Source organism: Geotrypetes seraphini, chromosome 8 (genome assembly GCF_902459505.1).
Source record: "Geotrypetes seraphini chromosome 8, aGeoSer1.1, whole genome shotgun sequence".
Classification (NCBI taxonomy): domain Eukaryota; kingdom Metazoa; phylum Chordata; class Amphibia; order Gymnophiona; family Dermophiidae; genus Geotrypetes; species Geotrypetes seraphini.
Window position 1 is genome coordinate 155,257,237 of NC_047091.1, and position 22,811 is coordinate 155,280,047.

At 45.0% G+C, this 22,811-nt stretch overlaps 1 protein-coding gene across 3 annotated transcripts in view; it reads left to right on the top strand.

Annotated features, from left to right (window-relative positions):
- Positions 1 to 22,811, top strand: part of RSRC2 (arginine and serine rich coiled-coil 2) — a 185,227-nt gene that overhangs the window by 129,798 nt on the left and 32,618 nt on the right. For 2 of the 3 annotated variants that reach the window (XR_004540325.1, XM_033954528.1), the window contains exons 8-9: positions 4,552 to 4,784; positions 21,385 to 21,474. Coding sequence is in view for 2 of the 3 variants with exons in the window: in XM_033954528.1 (XP_033810419.1) it covers positions 4,552 to 4,784; positions 21,385 to 21,474 (323 nt within the window). In the remaining variant the exon portion in view is untranslated. The remainder of the gene's footprint in view (positions 1 to 4,551; positions 4,785 to 21,384; positions 21,475 to 22,811) is intronic. The other variant, XM_033954530.1, reaches the window with a different exon arrangement.

Consider the following 22,811-nt stretch of genomic DNA (forward strand, 5'->3'; position numbering starts at 1 on the left):
TCAGAGGGATGAGAGGCCTGCAAAACCGTTAGGACCTTCAAGAGGTTGAGAGAAGCATGTCGGCCAGGAACAAACCCGACTTGGTCTTCATGTATCAGGTGCGGTAGAAAAACATTCAACCGTTTCGCAAGTATGCTACCCAAGATTTTAACATCCTGGTTGAGGAGTGATATTGGACGATAGGATCCCAATTGGTCCTGCGGGCGGCCCGGTTTGGGTAGGATAATAACATGCGCTCGGTTGTGTGTATCCCCAGGTGGGAGGGCGGATAAGAGTCCGGTATAGTAGGATTGCAGGGCTGGTAATACCGTAGGGGGCAACAGCTTGTAAAACTCCGGCCCCATGCCATCAGGGCCTGGAGTTTTTGCGAGGGTGAGGTTTCCAATGGCCGTCTGGATTTCTTGCCCCGAAATAGGGGAGTTCAATGTGCGCTGTTGTTCCTCAGATAGGGAAGGTAATGAGAGATTTGCGAAGAAGTGTTCTCTGGCTTGGGGGTCGTCTGGTGTTGCCGAGTAGAGGTCCCTATAGAAACTAACAAATTTCTCTGCAATATCCCCGGGATTGGTGTGGAGTCGACCAGCCTTATCTTTAATACTCGTGATGACATGTCTGGCCTTGGGCGGTCTAACCAAGTTGGCTAGCATACGTCCCGTTTTGTTACCCCAAGCATGCAGCTTATATTTGTAGAAATATATGCTTCGTTGAGCTCGTATATCAAGGAGATGATTGATCTTATCCTTTAGTTGTTTTAAAGAGGACCTGATCGAAGGGGTAAGGTTAGATATGTGCACCCGACGCAGCTCCTGAAGCTCGCGAGTGAGAGCAAGGAGCTCTCCCTCGCGGCGCTTTTTCAGAGCGGAGGAGTACGCCAATATGTGTCCGCGCATGACAGCCTTTGCGGCTTCCCAGTAAACGACCGGTCCCACGTCCAACACGGAATTGGTGCAAAGAAAGTCCTCCCATTTTTTTGTGAAAAATTCATGAAAAGTTTTGTCTGCGTATAATTGTGGTGACATACGCCAGATGCGTGCTCCGGAGGACCTCAAGAACTGGAGAGTGATGTGCAGTAGAGAGTGGTCAGATAGGGTCGGTGCGAGCATGGCAGCCGATGCGAACTTGGGGAACCAGAGTTCGGACACAAGGAAGTGATCAAGGCGAGAGTAGGACAGATGAGGATGGGAGTAGAAAGAGTAGTCGCGCTCCTCGGGGTGGAGAGTTCTCCAGACATCTAGTAATCCCAATTCCCTCATAAGGTAATTCACACCCTTATCGAAATGAGCTTTGGGGGCACGTTTCGCTGGATGACAATCCAGAGCGGGATTGACGGTTATGTTGAAGTCTCCCCCCAGCACAATTAAGCTAGATATGTGAGGAGTCAGAAGTGTAACCAAATGTGAGAAAAAATCGGGAGAGTAAGTATTGGGAGCGTAGACATTGCATAATACGGTCTGCTGTCCCCATAAGTCACCTACTAGCATAACATATCTCCCCTCGGGGTCCGCCACCTGGTGTTGCACAGTGAACGGTATTCTTTTGTGTATGAGAATGGCCACTCCCCGTTGTCTAGAGCTATAGGAGGCGAAGCCTATCTGTCCCACCCAATCCCGTTTCAACTTACGGTATTCGTCGTCCATGAAATGTGTTTCCTGGAGAAATGCAATGTCCGTGTGTTCCCTTCTGAGATATGCGAGAAGTTTGGTACGTTTTATGGGAGAGTGGATCCCGTCTACATTAAGCGAAGATATTTTCAAAGAAGACATATCATTACATATGCATTGTAAACAAAGCTTTTAGATACAGAACAAGTCACGGAGCAGGGGACGTCCCAGCCATATCCCCCCTCCACAGTGTATGACAGCAATAGATATTTCCTAGTATTAGTGAGCATCTGGTCCCGGCAGTGATAATCAGCAATCCCATGCAGCACCCATTCATACAGTTTCATGCACACCCCCCATTCACTCCCCCCCCCACAAGCAGAACAAAATAAAACCCCCCTCCCCCCTGAACCATTTAATCTTCCTAAAGCCCCCACCGAGAGTGGGAAAATAAGAACAGTGAACATAAAACAGCCCCGGGCCACGCCCCACATGCAATACAAAATATGAACAAAATAGTGCCCTCTGATATAAACATAAAACACAGTGCAGCTTCATATCAGCGATAAGTAAAGGGAACAAAAAGGGAAATTGGCTTCAGAGTTACAACCTGGAGAGGGACATATAAAGAAATAAAGCAATGAAGAGCCAAACTTGGATATTCAGACCGTTCGTCGTGCTACCAACGCCCAAGTCATCTATTTAGAAGCACGCTGGATCGGGCCGAGTCGTAAGTTCAGAATCCACCTCTGCCATCCGACTCCGACCCGCAGCAGCGTGTCCCAAATGCCAGGGAACGGAGCAGAGACTAAAGCCGTTGCTTGTGGAGGCTCAATGAGGATTACCACGATGAGGAGCGCCCAGCTCATCCAGTGCAGTCAAGCAGAAAACTGGTGTCAAACGGATCCCTCGTACCACCTCCTCAGCGACCCAATGCAGATAGTGCCAAACCGTGGAAGGAGAAGAACAGTGCCTCTGTGAAAAGCTCGTTCAGGGCTCAGTCAGGAGGCACGCCGGTCCCCCGGTGCCATGACAGGGAGAGATTTGAGGAACCCCTCCAGCTCCGCTGGCGAGGTGTAAATAGTGGTAGTATTGTTGTAGGTCACCCTTGCCCTCGCGGGATACAGCAGCGAGAATTTGATATTGCGCTTGAATAGCTCACTGCAATGAGGTGCCATTGCTCGACGCCGCGATGATACTTGAGGCGAGAAATCCTGAAAGATGAGCACCTTGTGTCCCTCCAGTTGCAGGTTAAGATCCCGTCCTCTACGATAATGGGCCAGGACTCTTTCCTTTAGGGCATAATTAAGGAACCGTGCAATCACAGGCCGGGGCCGGGAGTCCTCCTCACGTCGAGCGCCTAACCTGTGAGCTCTTTCTATGGAAAACGGCGCCAAAGGGTCAGGCAGTGCTACAGCTTTAGGCAGCCAGTCCTCCAGCCACTGGCGCAGGTCAACATCCCGTATGCTGGAAGGGATCCCCACAAACCTTAAATTATTACGCCGGCCCCTGTTCTCCTGGTCCTCAAGGCGGTCCTCCATGGCCTTATTCGCCGATTCCAGCGTGCGAATGCGCTCCTCAAAGTTAGCCGAGACATCCTCCTGCTGGGCTATACGATCTTCAGCCCGCTGAATCCTGCCTGCCTGGGAGTCTAAGCTTTCCTTTATACCTTCCATGAAGGTATGTATAGTGGCCAGTTTATCTTCCATGACCAACGTTAGAGAGCGGGTGAGCTCCTGTACCGCCGCCGCCTCCAGCGTGAAAATAGGCGCCTCGTGGTGTTCCGCCATCTTGACTTCGGCTCCCCTGTTCTTGTCCCTCACGGCCCGGGCAGGTTTTGTTGCCATGGAGTCCTTCCCCGTCGGAGCGGAAGCACAGCGGCAGACGCTGCACTGCGAGAGGAATCGGGTCTGCAGTAACGGATTCGCCGCCGGTCAGATTAAAGCCGGGTTATTGAGCAAGAATAGCGGCGCGGCCCGGAGCTGCACGAAGGCACGTCCGGTCACTCTCCCGGCATCACGTGCCCCCCCGACATTCTAACAATTATTGTCAGATGCATATAAAAAAGACCCCTCCTCCACCCATCCCATTCATCAGGAATAAACCCATTTAATCCCATAACATACCTCCCCATCCCCACATTAAATATAGTCCTATGTAATAAAAAGGTGTCCAAGGTGTCTAATCATTAGAATATGCAATCAGTGGCCCCCAAATCTTTTTGAAACTATTATAATTTCCTTGCTGTATAGCAAGCACTCTCTTCAGTTTATAAATATGACAAATTGAATTCCACCAAAAGGTATAATTAAGTTTATTATAGTCCTTCCAATTTCCAGTAATATGTTTAATGGCAACCCCCGTCAGTATTAACAAAAGTTTATTGTTATTTGCTGAAATTTGACTCTTGAATCTCATAGACGTTCCAAATAAAATAGTATTATAGGATAGGGCAACATGATTTTCTAACATTGAGTTAATTTGGGACCATTCTATATTCTATATTGAGGGGACACGATTGTGAAATGTTGCCTGCTGAGTTATGATCTTTGCCTGGTCTTTTACAATTTAGAAAGCAGCTGAAGAGTTTATTTGCTCAACTCATCATTGATAGCATGTAGTATTGAAAATACTTGTTCTGTCTCTTATGTGAAAATGATGATGGCTATGTATGCTTAGAACTAGCAAATAATGAATAATAATTTAAATAAATATGTGGTTTTGGTTTAGTGGTAATTGATTGGCCTATGCTGTCTGTACAGTCACAGACTAGTTCTGTTTATTTTGGGAAAGATGACACTGGCATGAAATTAGTTGTATTTCAGTATCACATGCACACCAACGCTGTAGCAAGGATCAACATTTGAAATAATGATAGACTGAGGTGGAAGAAAAAATTATGTAGGAAGTGACATGGGATTTTATATTAACCTCTGCATTCTGTTTTTCTTAGCAGCTACAACAAGTGGTGGTTCTGTCATAAATGTTGCTGCTTTGCTGGCATCTGGAACTCAAGTTACTCCTCAGATAGCTATGGCAGCTCAAATGGCAGCTCTACAAGCAAAGGCATTGGCTGAGACTGGAATAGCCGTGCCTAGTTATTATAATCCAGCAGCAGTGAATCCAATGAGGTTTGCAGAGCAAGAGAAGAAGCGAAAAATGCTCTGGCAAGGCAAAAAAGAAGGGGTAACACTTTTTTTCTACTACTTATATACTGTTTCATTAAGATTTTAAAATGCAAGTTTTTGAATAAAAATACCTTTGACAAATTAAAAAAGCACAAAACTAGGTATAGTATTCTTCATCAAAGAAATTGCATGTGTTGTGTATGGTGTACTACTAGAGCAGGGGTAGGGAACTCCGGTCCTCGAGAGCCGTATTCCAGTCAGGTTTTCAGAATTTCCCCAATGAATATGCATGAGATCTATTTGCATGCACTGCTTTCAATGCATATTCATTGGGGAAATCCTGAAAACCCGACTGGAATATGGCTCTCGAGGACCGGAGTTCCCTACCCCTGCACTAGAGTATTAAGTGTGCTTTGCCTTTTGCATAGAGTTGCTAGTTCATTTCAGTTGTATCTCTAAAATGTGTCGCAACTCCATTAAAATTCAATGAGATTGCCATGAGCTTTAATTGAAGATTTAAGTTATTCCAGTATAACTGGATAAATGGGATATGCTAGGGCGATAAAAGTTCTACATGCCATTTCTTGTACAACCCCACTCTATTCCTGAACAAGTAGGTTATGCATCCCATCTTGCAAGATCTCTTGGAGCTTCATTTACATATTTTAACCCTCCCCTCTTACCTCAGGACTGCCCTCTGACTTCCAGTTGCTTTTCTACAAGCGAGACAGTAGGAGCTAGTCTTTCTGCTCATGTGTTTTTGAGGCTTTGTGTGTTTGTGCTACAGAGGTTCCCCACAGATTGCAGGCTTTAATGACAAAGTCTGCTTCCAGGGGGTTGGATCAGGGCTCAGGGACTTGGGAGCATTGCTCAGCCGAGGTTCATCTACTGAGGAGCTTGAGTGCAGGCTGCGTAGCTCTGTGGAGGTGTCTGGGATCAGGGCTGACTGCTTTCCTCCACCAGTTTGCATACGTGGCGTTTCTGGGTGTGGTGGAGGTCTCTGGCTTAAAGGGCACAAGAGACAATCGGAAGACCGGCAGTCCAGGTTTTAAGTCTTGTTGAGGCAGAGGATCTCCCTATAAGTTGTTTCAGCTTCATTTTACGGCTCCCAGCACATGGCATGGCACAGTATCGGAGTCCTCACTCCAAAATCATAAAATTGTAGTGTTTTGGGGGTTCTGGTGGTTTTCCCTATCTGAATTAAGTTATTTTCTGCCTCTACAAGCTTCATTTTTTCAAGAAAAAACATCAGATGGACTCCTCGAGGCAGGATATTCAGATTCATGCCCCGTGTATGGCAGATGACTGACAGGCGAGTATCTGTGTTCCACCTGCCATGCGGCACGTGGGAGATGGGGAGGTGGTATTGGCCTTAGCTCCCTCTATCCCTGCAGGGAGGTTCTACTGCGCATTCTATCTGGAGCCAATCGAGAGAGGTGAAAATTGACCCAAGGGATAGCCAAAGCACATCCCCATTGAAACACAGCCACGATTTGGCATCTAAAGCCCACGGATCCAAGAAGAGCTCAGGAAGCAGCCAACCCTCCTAATCAGGGTTTTCTCCAAGAATTTATAAACTTGCTCTTTCAGGCTTATCTAGCCAAGAAAACTTCGCCAAATCCATCAGGGTCTTCTCCTTCACAGGATTCTGGTCCCCAGCAAAGGGGTCCTGTGCAGCCAAGGGACAAATTATCTAGATGATCTGACCATGCCTTTGCTTACTCAGGCAGGTATCTCCACTGTGGGGGATTTGGCTGCGGTCATGGATATTCACGCACCAGACCTTGGAGAGGACCCTACAGTGTGAAGACTTTTTAAGCCCTCCGCTTTGGTAGGGTTAATTTCAGAATCCCTTCAGGAGTTAAAATTGTAGGCTAACCAGTCCTAGGCTACACATGCGCTCTCATGAGTAGCACAAAAGCGCAGTCTTCCTCCTTTCCTGATCATCTGGACATTGCAAAAATGCTTACATATCACTGGGAGGCGCCAGAAGGTCCTTTGCGAGTGGCTCTATCTGATGGCAGAAGCATTTAACCAGCACTTTTTCTCCAAAGGTGTAGATTCTTTAGTGTCACAGGTCACCAGGTGGACTTCCTCCCCAGTGAGGGAGGTGTGGTGCTGAAAGACACACAAGACCATAGGATTGATTTTGTGCTGAAATGAATTTTTGATTCAGCCACCTCTGGTTTGAAAGCAGCTACAGTGGCATCTTTTGTCGCTAGAGCCTGTCACTCTAAGCTCTGCATGATCCTGACACCATATTGAACCTAAGAATAGCCTTACTGGGTCAAACCAATGATCCATCTAGTCCAGTCCTCAGGGTGGCCAATCCAGGTTACTACTACCTGGCCAAAACCCAAAGAGAAGCAACATTCCATGCTACCGATTCAGGATACTATAGCAAAACCTCCCCAACCCCAAGAAAAACAACCGACAAGGGGGAGAGATAAGAGAACTCTGACCACGACCTGAATTAACCTACAATTAATATAATGTGAAACAGGAAAACCCTCAGTAACACAGCCACCCGCTTGGGGAAAGGCTGTCACCGGCTGACACTCAGAAAGAGTGTAAACTGTGAAACATCCCCGGGTTTTTCCTGTTAATTTATGAAAATCAATCAAGTGCACCCCCAAAAAGTGCTACGTGTGAAAAAAGATTAGTAAATCAAAAAAACACACAATATAAATAGTCGAGGAAACTCTTGTCTCTACTCCTTGTCAGGGGGGCCAAACAAGGAAGGAAAGTGTCCAAATTAACAGGAAAAACCCGGGGATGTTTCACAGTTTACACTCTTTCTGAGTGTCAGCCGGTGACAGCCTTTCCCCAAGCGGGTGGCTGTGTTACTGAGGGTTTTCCTGTTTCACATTATATTAATTGTAGGTTAATTCAGGTCGTGGTCAGAGTTCTCTTGTCTCTCCCCCTTGTCGGTTGTTTTTCTTGGGGTTGGGGAGGTTTTGCTATAGTTATATTTTTTCCTCCCTTTATATATTTTTTTGGGTTCGTGTTTTGTATTCACCGATTCAGGATAAGCAGTGGCTTCCTCATGTCTATCTCAATAATATATTATGAACTTTTCCTTCAGGAAATTCTTCAGTAAACCAGCTACACGATCCACTCTTTATCACAACCTCTGGCAAATGTGTTCCAGAGGTTAACTATTCTCCGAGTGAAAAATTATTTCCTCTCTTGGTTTTAAAAGTATTTCCCTATATCTTTGAGTGTCCCCTAGTCTTTGTAATTTTTGATGGAGTAAAAAAATCGATCCACTTGTATCTGTTCTACATTACTTAGGATTTTGTAGACTTCAATCATATCTTCCCTCAGCCATTTTTTTCAACTTGAAGAGCCCTAACCTTTTTAGTCCTTCCTCATACGAGAGGAGTTGTATCCCCTTTATCATCTTGGTCGCTCTTCTTTGATCCTTTTCTAGTTCCACTATATCTTGAGATAATGCAACCAGAATTGAACAAAGTACTCCAGGTGAGGTCGCACCATGGAGCGATACAGAGACATTAAAACATTCTTAGTTTTGTTATCCATCCCTCTTTAAATAATTCCTAGCATCTTGTTTGCTTTTTTAGCCGCCGCCACACATTGAGCGGAAGGTTTCATCATATTGTCTAGAACAGTGTGACTCAAACTGTGCCATGGCACAGTGGTGTGCCCCGAAGAGATTCTGGGTATGCTATGAGAAATTCCAGAATTTAATTACTTTATTTTTAAAAATTCCCTTCATAAATATGCACTAGAATAGATGACATGTACATCATGTACACAAGAGTCTGTCTGTGTTATGAGCGTCTGTGTACATAAGGATACATTCTTTGGCCTGATTGGTCCTTGAATACTAAGTCAAGTGATTTTAGTTAGAATAACTACTGCATAAAAAGATAAAACAAACTTGAGCAACAAAGCAATAAAGGATCCTCTTAGCTTTGCGAACTTGGATTTGCAGCTTTGATAGAAATTTAAATCGAAAAAAAGAGAACGACTGCAGATGGTGGATGATGAAATGCGTGCTTGTTAACTATCGAGCTGCATTTTGAGTTAATTTGCATTCAAAAACAAGCACATCCATCGCATTGATTAGCAATTCTATACTTTTACCATTGTTCCAATTACCCATAAATAGCTTAAAGAACTTTATAAATAACTCTCAAATTTATTTTTTGTTGGTTTTGAAATTTTATAATTTCAGTTATAATATGTTGTGAAAAACATTATGGATCAGGCAGTGGTCCGTTGATTCCTCATTTAAGGCGACCCTCAGTAATTTTCCTTTTAAGGGGCAATTGCTGTTCAGTAAGGTCTGGACGACCTTATTGCTATCGTGCAAGACCATAAACCAATATGGTTCTCCAAACTAGTGGCGGAGAAAATAAAAGCAAAAGAGTTGATGTTCCTGAAATATTAAAAAAACCAAGAAGAGGAGTATAGAAAGTTCCACCGGGTGAAACTGAAAGAAGCAAAGAGAGAGATACATCTAGCGAAAGCACAGGCGGAAGAGCATATCGCTAAAAATGTAAAAAAGGAAGACAAAAATTTTTTCAGATATATTAGTGAAAGGAGGAAGATGAAAAATGGAATTGCTAAACTAAAAGATGCTAGGAACCGATATGTGGGGAGTGAGGAAAAAGCAAATGTGCTAAACAAATACTTCTGTTCTGTGTTCACGGAAGAAAATCCCGGAGAAGGACTGAGATTGCTTGGCAAAGTTGCTCAAGAAAATGGAGTTGATTCTGCGCCATTTTCAGAGGAAAGTGTTTATGAGCAACTTGATAAACTGAAGGTGGACAAAGCAATGGGACCGGACTGGATCCATCCCAGGATACTGAGAGAGCTCAGAGAGGTTCTGGCGGGTCCTATTAAAGACTTGTTCAATAAATCTCTGGAGACGGGAGTGGTTCCTGGGGATTAGAGAAGAGTGGATGTGGTCCCAGAGATGCAGCGGGAAACTACAGGCCCATAAGCCTCACTTCGGTTGTTGGAAAAATAATGGAAGTGTTGCTAAAAGAAAGGATAGTGAACTTCCTAGAAATTAATGGGTTACAGGATCCAAGGCAACATGGCTTTCTTTACTAAAGGTAAATTTTGCCAAACGAACCTGATTGAATTTTTTGATTGGATAACCAGAGAACTGGATCAAAGACATATGCTAGATGTCATTTACTTAGATTTCAGCAAAGCCGTTGACACAGTTCCTCATAGGAAGCTCTTGAACAAATTTGAAGGGCTGAAGTTAAGACCCAAAGTGGTGAACTGGATTAGAAACTGGTTGTCGGACAGACGCCAGAAGGTGGTGGTTAATGGAAGTAGCTCGGAGGAAGGAAAGGTGAGTAGTGGTGTCCCTCAGGGTTTGGTGCTGGGGCCGATCCTTTTTAATATTTTTGTGAGTGACATTGCTGAAGGGATAGAACATGGGTGCCCACACTTTTTGGGCTTGCGAGCTACTTTTAAAATGACCAAGTCAAAATGATCTACCAATAATAAAATTTAAAAAAAACACAACACACACTGTACGCATAGAAAATGTTAATTATCATTCCTATTCCAGGGTTTTTCAAAGAGGTCAAAGCAGATGACTCTATGCACTATCACCTCAGTAACAACCATACAAAAATAGACAAATATACCCCCCTCCCTTTTTACTAAACCACGATAGCAGTTTTTAGAGCGCAGGGAGCTGCGCTGAATGCCCAGCGCTGCTCTCGACGCTCATAAGCTCCCTGCGCTAAAAAACTCTATTGCAGTTTAGTAAAAGGGGACCTTAGTGTAAAATATAGACAGCAGATATAAATTCAGACACATTTTGACCACTAAATTTAAAATAAAATCATTTTTCCTACTTTGTCTGGTGATTTCATGAGTCTCTGGTTGCACTTTCTTCTTCTGACTGTGCATCCAATCTTTCTTCCCTTCTTTTAGCCTGTATGCTTCCTCTCCTCCAGACCTCATTCCCTCCCCCAACTTTTCCTTCCTCTCTCCCTGCCCTTTCTTTCTCTCTGCCTCCCTTTCTTTTTTTCTGTTTCTCTTCTTTCCTTCTGTCTCCCTGCCTGCCTTTTTCTTTCTTTCTCCCTGCCCTCCCCCAAGCCACTGCCATCGGGAACCAATAACAGGCCCGAAAGCTGACGCCAATAACAGGCCCAAAAGCTGACGCTGCCCCAAGCTCTCCCTGCTTCGGCCGACCAGCATTCCTCTCCCCGACGTCAATTCTGCCATCAGGGAGAGGAAGGCTGATCAGCCCAAGATCGCGATCGACCTACTGGGGGAAATGCTGCCGGGTCCTGCCTTTGCAGAAACAGAAAGTAGGCAGGACCCGGCAGCAAGAAGAGCAAATGCTTCACTAACCTGTCTCCCGCCTTAGCCTATAGCAAATGCTTGCTTCAGGGCTCTCAACATGTGCGTGCCGGCTTCCCTTCTCCCCCCCCCTCCCCGGACATAACTTCCGGTTTCGGAGGGAAGAGAAGGGAAGCCGGCACGCTCACGTTAGAGCCACGGAGCATAAGTTCGCTACGGGCTGAAATCCCCAAGCCTGATTTTTTTTAATGTTCAGCAGCAGATGACAGCTGGCCGGACCGCCCAGCTAAAAGGCCCTAGAGATCAGGACGGCAACACGTGTCTATCACGGAGCCCGGGATGGGCTCCGCGATCGACTCGCGTTGCCTTCCTGAGCTACTGGTCGATCGCGATCGATGTGTTGGGCACCCATGGGATAGAAGATAAGGTTTGCCTTTTTGCTGCTGATAACCAAAATTTTTAACAGAGTAGATACCGTGGAGAGAGTGGAAAACATGAAAAAGGATCTGCAAAAGTTAGAGGAATGGTCTAATATCTGGCAACTAAAATTCAATGCAGAATAATGCATGTGGGGATTAATAATCGGAAGGAACCGTATGTGCTGGGAGGTGAGAGGCTAATATGCACGGATGGGGAGAAGGACCTTGGGGTGATAATGTCTGAAGATCTAAAGGTGGAAAAACAGTGTGACAAGGCTGCTGCCAGAAGGATCCTGGGTTGTATAAAGAGAGGCATAAACCAGTAGAAGAACGAAGGTGTTGATGTCCCTGTATAGGTCGTTGGTGAGGCCCCACTTGGAGTATTGTGTTCAGTTTTGGAGACCGTATTGGCGAAGGACATAAAAAGCGGTCTAGAGGAGGGCATCGAAAATGATAGGAGGTTTGCGCCAAAAGACGTATGAGGAGAGTCTGGAAGCCCTGAATATGTATACCCTAGAGCAGTGTTCTTCAACCTTTTTACACCCGTGGACCAGCAGAAATAAAAGAATTATTTTGTGGACCGGCAAACTACTAAGACCGAAATAAAAAAACCACATTTTCGCCCCGTCTCCGCAAGCTCGGTCCCACAAACCATCTGATCCCATCTGCACAAGCCTCAGTTATGATTTTATATTGAACGTATTTTATTAAAGTATAAAAAGAAACAATATTCTGTACAATTGTCAATTTATAAATATAAATATTCAGAGCAATGACCAACAAAACCCCTGTCTCCCCTCCCCTTCACATATATCCCCTCTACTATCAAGAAAACTGAACAAGCCAAATTATTACAGAATGCTACACAGAAATATCATGCTAACAGAATACTGCAGTCACACATGATAGGAATAGTGTTAGGCTTTGCAGTCCCCAGTTATGTCTCTAGCAGGATATATACTTCAAATCTGATATATTGTAATGACAAAATAGAAATAAAATGATTTTTTTCTACCTTTTGTGGTCTCTGCTTTCATCTTCTTTCCACTCTTCCTTCCAGCGTCTGCCCGTTCCATCCACTGTCTGGCCTCTCCCCCTTTCATATGTATCTGACTTCTTTCTATGCCCCTCTCCCCTTTCCATCCAGCCTGTGCCTCCTCTCTCCTTTTTACATCATTCATTCCAGCTTCACTGCTTTCTTCATTTTTATCTCTCCTACACCAGATCTAGCATCTTTATCCCTCTCTCATTTCTCTGCTGACCCCCCTTTCCAGCATCAATCTCTCTCTACTTTCTCATTCCTCTGTCTCTCCCCTTTCCCTCATCTGATCTCTCCATTCCACCCTGACCCCCTTCCCCTCCTATAATCTCCCTGCCAGCTGTTTCTTTCCTTTTTCCCTTCCCTCCTTCCCCCTATCCAACATTAACTCTCTTCCTATCCCTTTCCCTCCTCTCCTCCCAGTAGCATATCTCCTTCTACCTCCCTCCAGGTCCAGTAGCAGCTCTCCCTTTATCCAGCAGCTTCCCAGCCTCCAACAGTGGCTTCCTCTCCTTCCAGCAGCTCTCAGTACTTGCCTGCAGCAGTGATTTCCTTAGGCAGCCTTGGGTCCATTGCTGCCTCTGAGGAAAGGGGAAGTTGCCAAAGTGAATCGCTGCCCTGGTAAGTACAGAACTACTAGGAGAGGAGACAGCCACTGTTGAAGGCTCCCCATGATCTTACTCCTGCTGTGCCCTGCACATTCATGACCTCCCCCCCCCCCCCAATCCGGCAAAAACAGCTTTGCATCGCAGACCCTGCCGCCCAAGACGAGCCGGAGGCCCCTACCCACCGCATCCTGCACGTGGGCAGACTCTCAGCACAAACGCTGCTGATGGCCCCAATCGACACACTGACCTCCCCGCGCACGCTGACCATCTCCTCTCTGCCTGCACTTTCCCCGCAGCCCTCTTCAGCGACTCGGCAGGGGCAGCGATCAAGACAGGCTGCCAACATCGGGACCTTCCCTCTCTGAGTCCCGCCTATTTTGTTTCAACTTTCTGTTTCCGCATAGGCGAGACTCACAGAGGGAATGGCCGACGTTGGCAGCCTCTCTTGATCGCCCAAGGCTGGGAGGAACAGAAGATTTCCGCGAACACTACCGGGGCAGGAAATTTAACAGCGTCCATCTCGCCGGTCCTGCGCGGACCAGCAGGAATTTTCTGCGGACCGGCAGTTGAAGAACTGTGCCCTAGAGGAAAGGAGAGACAGGGGAGATATGATTCAGGCGTTCAAATACTTGAAAGATATTAACGTAGAACAAAATATTTTCCAGAGAAAGGAAAATGATAAAACCAGAGGGCATAATTTGAGGCTGAGGGGTGGGAGACTCAAGAGCTATGTAAGGAAATTCTTCTTTACGGAGAGGGTGGTGAATGCCTGGAATAATAATAATAACAACAGCTTATATACCGCAATACCGTGAAGTTCTATGCGGTTTACAAAAGATTAAGCAAAGGTACAAATTGACTGACTTCAAGAGGGGAAGAAGAAAGAGAAATAATTAGACAGGAAATTCATTGTTGAGGAGAAAAGTGATCAAAAGGACAGTAGGTCGCTATTGAGAGGAAAGAGATAAGTGTATCAGTTGTCAATATGTTTTAGGAACAGGTGTGTTTCCTAAATTCCTCATAAGTAGAGGGCGAAAGTAATTGTTCTAGGTCTTTACCCCATGATGCTGCTTGGTGTGAGAGAAGGAATTCATGGTGTTTTTTCAGTTTGCAACCTCTCACTGGGGGGGAAACGAAGTTGGAATGTGAACTTCTCTTGTGTCTGTTGGTTGAGAAGGAGAAAAGGTCAGTAATGTATTTGGGGGCAAGTCCGTGTAATGCTTTAAAGCAGAAACAGGCAAATTTGAATTTTACGCGTGCTTTCATCGGCAGCCAATGTAGCTGCCGGTAGTAGGGTGTCACGTGGTCAAATTTTTTTAGTCCAAAGATTAGTCTGACTACCGCATTCTGCAACAGTTGTAGGCGTCGCATATTTTTTTGGGAAATTGCCAAATAGGCGATGTTACAGTAGTCAAGCAGGCTTAGTACGAGGGATTGGACTAGGATTCTAAAAACCGATGTAACAAAATAAGCTTTAAGGGATCTGAGTTTCCAGAGAGTGAAAAATCCCTTTCTGATTAAGGAATCTACTTGGTCTTTCATGGTTAGGCATTGATCCAGAGTTGCACCTAGTATCTTTATGGAGGGCTGGATAGGGTAACTAAGGTTATTGATACAGAGGGGTGATTTAATGTCAAGTGGATGTGGTGAAGCAATGAAAAAAGTCGTTTTATCTGAATTAAGTTTGAGCCTAAAGTTTGTCATCCATTGTTCCATCATGTTTATAGCTTCTGGAGCTTTGGGAATAGTTTCGGAGACAGAATTGGTGAATGGGATGATAATCGTAAAATCATCTGCATAACTAAATAGTTTTATCCCCAGCTGGGTTAGCTTCGTGCCCAGTGAGGACATATAGACGTTGAAGAGCAATGGGGATAGTGGAGAGCCTTGGGGCACACTGGATGGATTGCTCCAGGTGTCAGAAAGCTCATAATTAAAACGAACCTGATAGGTGCGGGATATAAGGAAGCCACGGAACCAGTTCAGCACCTTATCCCGGATACCAATGGCATCTAGGCATTGCAGCAGTTTCATGTGGTCCACTAGAATGGGTTCCCAAGAGAGGTGGTGGAGAGGAAAACGGTGACTTGAGTTCAAAAAAGCATGGAATGAACACAAGAGGATCTAGCATCAGAAAATAATAGTAAATATTTAAGAACTAAGACCAGTACTGGGTAGACTTGCACAGTCTGTGTCTGTATATGGCTATTTGGTTGAGGATGGGCTGAGGAGGGCTTCATTGGTTGGGATGGTGTAGATGGGCTGGAGTGAGCCTTGACGGAGACTTCAGTAGTTGGAACCTAAGCACAGTACCAGGCAGAGCTTTGGATTCTTGCCCAGAAATAGCTAAGAAATTTTTTTTTTTAATTGAATCAAGTTGGGCAGACTGGATTCAGGTCTTTATCTTCCATCATCTACTATGTTACTGTATACTATGTTAAACATAAGTCCTTGTCAGATAACAGACCCCAATCCTCTAGGGCAGTGGTCCCCCCAACCCTGTTCTGGACGACCACCAGGCCAGTCGGATTTTCAGGCTAGCCCTAATGAAAATGCATGAGAGAGATTTGCATATAATGGAAGTGACAGGCATGCAAATTTGCTCTGCATATTCATTAGGGCTAGCCTGAAAATCCGATTGGTCTGGTGGTCCTCCAGGACAGGGTTGGGGACCACTGCTCTAGGGGTCCAGGGCATTCTAATTTTTATTCCTCCAGACGATATCATCGGTACTCTGAAGGTTCCTCAAGTCAGAAATCTTATCAGGCAAACAAACCACAGTTGGGTAGCGCTAAGCATCCACAGTCTGCGAGAGTCCGCTCTCCCTCTACCCTTAAGAAGCAGTTATAACGCAGAGTCCTTGACTGACCTTTCACAGATCAGGAGGAGTCTTTGGGCATTCGTGGAGGAATGGAAGACCCTCACCTCAGATCGTTAGATGCTGGACATTCTGCAGGGTGTCTACAAAATCAAGTTTTATTGGTCTTTTCTAGAATTTTTCCTAGATTCATTAGCAGGAAGACCAGACAAAGCGGCTAGGGTTGGTGCCACTGTCCAGAGATTGAGGAACATAGTGACCATAGAGCCCGTTGTAGAGTCTGTCTCGGGCTCCAGCAGATATTCTATATCAGGGATGCACAACTCTGGTCCTCGAGGGCCAAATCCAGTCGGGTGTTCAGGATTTCCCCAGTGATCTATTTGCCTGCACTGCTTCCATTGTATGCGTATTGATCTCATGCATATTCATTTGGGAAATCTTGAAAACCTGGCCTGGTGAGGTTGTGTACTCCTGTTTTATATACTTCATCATGCCAAAGAGAGGCTCTGGAGACAGATCCTGGATCTCAAAACTGTCAATGCAGTCCTCAAAGTTCCCCATTTCAGGATGGAAATGGTTCGGCTGGTGATCGCCTCAGTAGCTCAAGGGGGGGGAGGGCGTAAGTCAAAGGCCGTTAGTGGGTGGGACCTCCAAGATCTTCGTGGGGGAGGGGGAGACGGAGGTTGGAGGCCGCTAGTGGGTGTTTTGCAGAGCTGCCAGCTGGCAAGGATGCGTTGGTGGTGCGCATTTTTCAGCGGGAAGAGCTCAAAGAGCTTATTCAGGTTTTGCGTTTTGAGGAGGATGCAAAGGAGCCCCCGCATGTTGTGGACCCCTGCTTCGGGGGATCTGCTCGTCCTTCCGCTCTTTTCCTATGCATCAGGGTATTCGGGATATAGTGTTCACGCAATGGAAGGCATCAAAAACGCCTTTTCGTTTTGCGCGGTCTATGACCCGCCTGTATCCCATCCCGAAGAGGGATAGGGATACCTTGAAGTCACCTGTCGTGGATGTGGTAGTCTTGGCCATCGCGCTTTGACATGCGGTGCCAGTTGAGGGCGGCTTCGCTTTGCGGGGCTCTAAGGAACAAAGGATAGAATCTCTTCTTAAGCAGAGTTTTGATGTGGCTGCCTTGGTGATCCAAGCGGCGATGTGTGACAGTCTGGTGGCTCGGGCTTGTTTTCGGTGGTTCTTGACCGGGAGTCTGATGACTGGTCCTTAGTGGATCAGGAGGTAGCTAAGATTGAGATGGGCGCTTCTTATTTTGCAGATGCTATGTATGATCTGTTGCGGGCTTCGGCCATGTCCGTGGCTCTCAGCGTGGCAGCGTGTCATATCCTGTGGCTCTGGGGTGGGTTGGTGGACGCTAAGGCTAAGCTTAGAAATTTCCCTTTCGGGGGTCTTTCTTGTTTGGTGAAGATGTGGATAAATTGGTTCAGACATTGACTGATTCTAAGGTGCCCCGTTTTCCCGATGACTGTGCTTGCCCACCTGTGTGGGGTGGTGTTGGTCAGGAGCATTTGCATGATTTTTGCCGTTACTGCCCTGGTTCAGGGGCAGTGGCTTTTCCTTCCACCGGGTCTCCCTGGGGCCATTTCTTTCAGTGCATTCAGTCCTTTCGGGGGGCCCACTTGTGGGGTGGGCATGATTCCTCTGGCGGTCACTCTGCCACCTGCCCAGCCCAATGACTCTTTGCGGGCTCTTCCCCTGGTGCTAGTAGGCACCTGGTTGCGGGAGTTTTACCAGGGGTGGGCCAAGATCACAACAGATCAGTGGGTCCTGGAGGTGATCTGGGATGGATATGCTCTGGAGTTTTCCCGACCCTTGCCAGATCATTTCCTCCCTTCTCCTTGTCAGGCAGCTTGGAAGAAGCGAGCGTTTCATCAGACATTACAAAGGTTGCTAGACCTCAAAGCGGTGGTTCCAGTGCCTTCTTGTGAGTTTTGCACCGGCAGGTATTCCATTTACTTTGTGGTGCCTAAGAGGGGTCTTTTTTGGCACATCTTGGATCTGAGGGAAGTCAACAGGGTGCTCAGAGTTCCGTCTTTTCATATGAAGACCCTGAGATATGTCATTCCGACGGTTCAACTGGGGGAATTCCTGACTTCTCTCAATCTTACAGAGGCCTACCTGAATGTTCCAATTCGTGCCTCCCATCTTGTGCTTCCTTTTGGTCTGGTCACAGCTACGCAGATATTCACCAAGATTATTGTGGTCATGGCGGTGGCCTTGCGCAAGGAGGGCATTCTGTTTCATCCCTGTCTGGATGACTGGTTGATCCGAGCAAAGTCTTTTCTGGAGAGCTCCTGGGTTACAACTCGGGTTGTGGAGTTCCTGCAGTCACTAGGATGAGTGGTCAACTTGTCCAAGAGTCTGTTGACTCCATCTCAGCGCCTGGAGTACCTCAGGGTTCTTTTTGACACCAGCTTGGGGAAGATCTTCTTCCAGAGGCCCGAGTGAACAAATTGCAGGTGCAGATTTGCCACCTCATGTCTTCCCGGTGTTCTTGGGCACAGGATTTTCTACATGTCTTGGGGCTGATGGTGGGCTTGGGCTCACATGTGGCAGCTTAAGTATGATCTGCTTCAGCGGTGGTTGCCTCAGTTGCATGATCTGGACTCTCCTGTTCCTCTTCAGGGGTTGGTTCGTCGCAGACTCTGGTGGTGGCTATAAACTAGAGGTCTGTTTATGTAAAACATTTATAACCATACAATCAGTGATTCTAGGCAGCTTACAAAATCATATATGATCCTTAAAAATAATCACTAACTACAGGGCAATAGTAGTACACTTAGCAGCTATTAAGAAAGCTATATGGTTTTGTCACTGGGCTTTTTACTGTAGGATTTACAACAGAATAAATAATACATCTGAGTCGGAGATAGCCCAGCAGGAGTAGAGATGAAGAATGATTGCAGGCCATGTTCTATGAAATTATTTGCAATTCCTCTTGTGTGAAATGTGTACCTTTTGACCAGGAGAGTGGAGAAGGAAAGAAGTAGTGGAGGAGTGTGTGGCGCAGTGGTTGGATCTACAGCCTCAGCACCCTGGGGTTGTGGATTCAAACCCCACGCTGCTCGTTGTGACCCTGGGCAAGTCACTTAATCCTCCATAGCCCCAGGTACGTTAGATAGATTGTGAGCCCACCAGGACAGATAGGGAAAATGCTTGAGTACCTGATTGTAAAAACCGCTTAGATAACCTTGATAGGCGGTATATAAAATCCTAATAAACTTGAAACTTGAAACTAAAAAGAGCAATTCCCGACCGGGAGGAATACAATAGGGCGGACGCTCTGTAGCTGAGCTCGGCAGGCTCAGCATTTTTTCTTCAGTTTCATAATCTGAATTAGATACTTACTTTTTTCGAAATGCCTCATTCGAAAAGGAAGGGGACTGTGAGAGCGGGACAATTACCGCTGCTCACATCGTCTCCTTCCCAGCAGACAATTCAGCAGTTTTTGCAGCCGCTGAGCCCAGCAGTTGCCCAGATGACCCCGCGGCGGGAGAGTTCCGCGTCGGACCTGAGTGAGGGAGCACTCGGGTCTTTGGAACTAATGACATCACTGTCTCCACCGCAACTCTCTGCGCCCCCATGTCCAGCAGAGGCGCAGAGTGTCGAGCTTGGCCCCGTGGGAGAGGAGTTGGAGACCCCGGAGCAGGCAATGGGAGGAGCTGCTTCCCTGGCTGGAACACTGGGTGGAAAGGTCGTTAAAGGAGAAGGAGTACCAACAAGTACCCCAGCAGTGACACTAGAGACACTATTGGAAGCTATCAAGAAACTAGATCTGAAGGTGGAGAAGACTGCCTCAGATATTGAGGTAATGGTTAAGAAAATGGATAACTTTTCTGAAAGTTTGGTAAAAGTTAAGCAAGAATGCATGGACAAAATACAATCTGAGTCAGCTTCATTGAAAAACTCTATTACCACCATTATTAAAGAACAAAATTCTACTGCCCATAAAATAGAAATGATTGAGAACTTTAACAGAAGATTGAATTTGAGAATCCTAAATTGCCCAAGGATACCGGCATTATCACCTATTGAGATTTTTAAAAAATTTTTGGTAGAATGTTTGAATTATTCGCAAGACCAGGTTCCTCCCCTAAATAAAGCATACTTTTTACCTAATTCAAAAAGAAATCCAGATATATCTAAGGGCGAGAACTTGGTCATTGATAAAGACTTCCAAAATCTTACGGCAATATTAGAGGAATCACTTACGGAAGTTAAAGAAAGAGGAACTTTAATTGTTAACTTTATCTTTGAACAAGATCTTAATGCAGTTATGATATTATTCTTTAAAAAATCTGGATCACTTTTTTGTGGCCAACGTTTGTGGTTATATCATGATGTAGCTAGAATAACCCAGGAAAGACGGAAAATGTTTTTGGGCATGAGAGAAGAGACAAGGAAGCTAGGTGCTACTTTCTTACTAACCTATCCATGCAAATGTGTTATTAAGTTTAGGGGATTGAAATATGTTTATTTTACACCAGATCATCTACGTTCCTTTTTAGATCTCAAGGGTTTATCTAGTGGAGGGATTGTAGCTTAAAGGAATGCTGGGTTGTAGCGTTTAAGCCTTTACTTTTATTTTTTTGTTGTATTATTGTAATATTACTCCCTATAATATCTATGTTTTCTTTTTCCTCCTTCAATTGAGGTCTAAGGAAGAGTTAAGTTTCATATATATTTATTTTAATATTACAATGTGTTATGAAGTTTTTTTCTTTTGGAACATGATTCTGTATTTCTAAATCAAGTAGTTATACTTGTAAAGTATGTTAAATTCAATAAAAATAAAGTTATAAAAAAAAAAAAAGAGCAATTCCCTAACTGTTTGTGTTTATAACAAAAGTTTTAATAGTGCAGAAGCATTAACTATTTTAATCCATAAAAATGCATCAGACCTTATTTTTCTGGAACTCCAGGAACAGTCTGGCCCATTTTCAAGCTGCCTTTTATGGAATTTAATCTTGTTCTGTTATTTTTTTGAGTTATTTTGCCCTTGGACATTCTCAACCCCTTTCTGTATAACTGCTTTCCATAATCTGTTGGATTGGAAGGAAAAGGATTTAGGCAAGTTCTTGTAGAAAATATCCATTAATAGTTTTTAGACTTGATAAAGCCATTACCTCTTTCAGAATGTGAGCAACAAGAAATGAGTCTACTTTTTCAGATACTGCTGTGACCCAGATTGGCCATTGTTTTGGATGCTAGGCCTAGTGGACTTTTGGTCTGGCCCAGCATTTCATGTTTTAAGCATTTCATGTTGGGACTCATTCACTTTCTGCTGAGATGCAGATACTCGAAGTCAAGTTTTCATGGTTTGAATGATATTTTGGTGAGATAAAAATAGACATTCATTCCATTTGTAAATGTATTTGACATATTTTTGTGGTATTGAACACTATCCATTTAATGGTAGTTAATTTTCATCTTGTTTCTAAACATAATTATTATTATTCTTGTAGGATAAGTCACAATCTGCAGAAATATGGGAAAATCTGAATTTTGGAAACAAGGACCAAAATATCAAATTCAGAAAATTGATGGGCATTAAGGTATGCTGTGAGTTTTAAATGTGTGTGTTGCTTCAGCTATCTTTTCCTGTGATTAATTTTATCCTTACTCCCCCCTTTTACAAAACTGCACAAGATGTTTTTAGCGCCAGTGTGCTGAATGTTCTGCGCTGCTCCGACACTCATAGGAACTGTCTGAGCAGCGCAGAGCATTCAGTGTGCCGGCCGGTGCTAAAAAATCTCTTGCATGGTTTTGTAAAAGGTGGGGTAATGTTTTAGCTGTCGGTATTGACTATCAGATTTAAATGATGTAATGTACTTTGAGTAGCAGTTTGAAATATTTCCATTTATACATTGGGTTAATTTAGAGGAGAATTATTTTAAATTAAAATAGGGGTCCCCTAACTTCATCTGAAGGCATTTCAAATTACTTAGTAAGCCAGATGAGTTCCCTGACAAATGCAGTAGGTTATGGGGACAATATCTGGTCCTTTCACTAATTTCATTTGCTAGGAAGGAAGACAGAGGGGCAGGGTTCAGGAGGTACAACAGCAGTTAATCTGGCAAAAAGAATAACACTGCAGGAAAATCTTGTGAGGTAGGTAGAAACATGGGGTGGATATATTTTAGAAAAGATCTACCATTTAAAAATCAATAAATAAATCTTTGTGCAAAAAATGTATTGTATCCAGGAGTGCAATTGACTAAACATCCCTGGTACTTTTATTGCAGTCTTGAAATCAATGTTATGCTTTTTAAGTTTCTGATAATGAGATATCTATAGCGTCCTTCTAGACAGACACAGATGGGTATGTGCAACCCAACCAGCAGGTAGAGACTGAGTTAAAACTAAGCCAAGAATCTTGGCTATATACCAGCTTTGCAGCCAACCAGTTGTTCTCAGTCTCCAGTAGTGGAATTTTTTTTTTTTTTTTTCGTTAACTATATGAACCACAACTTCCCTTTTTGTTCCAAATTTGCACTGGACTAGGGTTGAAGCCCAAGGGGATAACTCTAGGCTTGGGTGGTCAGGTCCCTCCCCCGCTCCATCCCCAAATCCTATCCCTTAGGGCACTGTTCTTCAAACGCTGGTCCGCGGACCGGTGTTGGTCCGCAGAAAATTTCTGCCGGTCCGCACGGGGCCGGCGAGATCAAGTTGGCAGTTAAATTTCCTGCCGACTGCAGTTCCTCTCAGCCTCAGGCGATCAAGACAGGCTGCCGACGTCGGGGCCTTCCCTCTGTGAGTCTCGCCTGTTAGGAAACAGGAATTGAAACAAAATAGGCGGAACTCAGAGAGTGAAGGTCCCGACATTGGTAGCCTGTCTTGATCGCCGCCTCTGCCGAGTTATTGAAGAGGGTCACGGGGAAGTTGCGAGTAG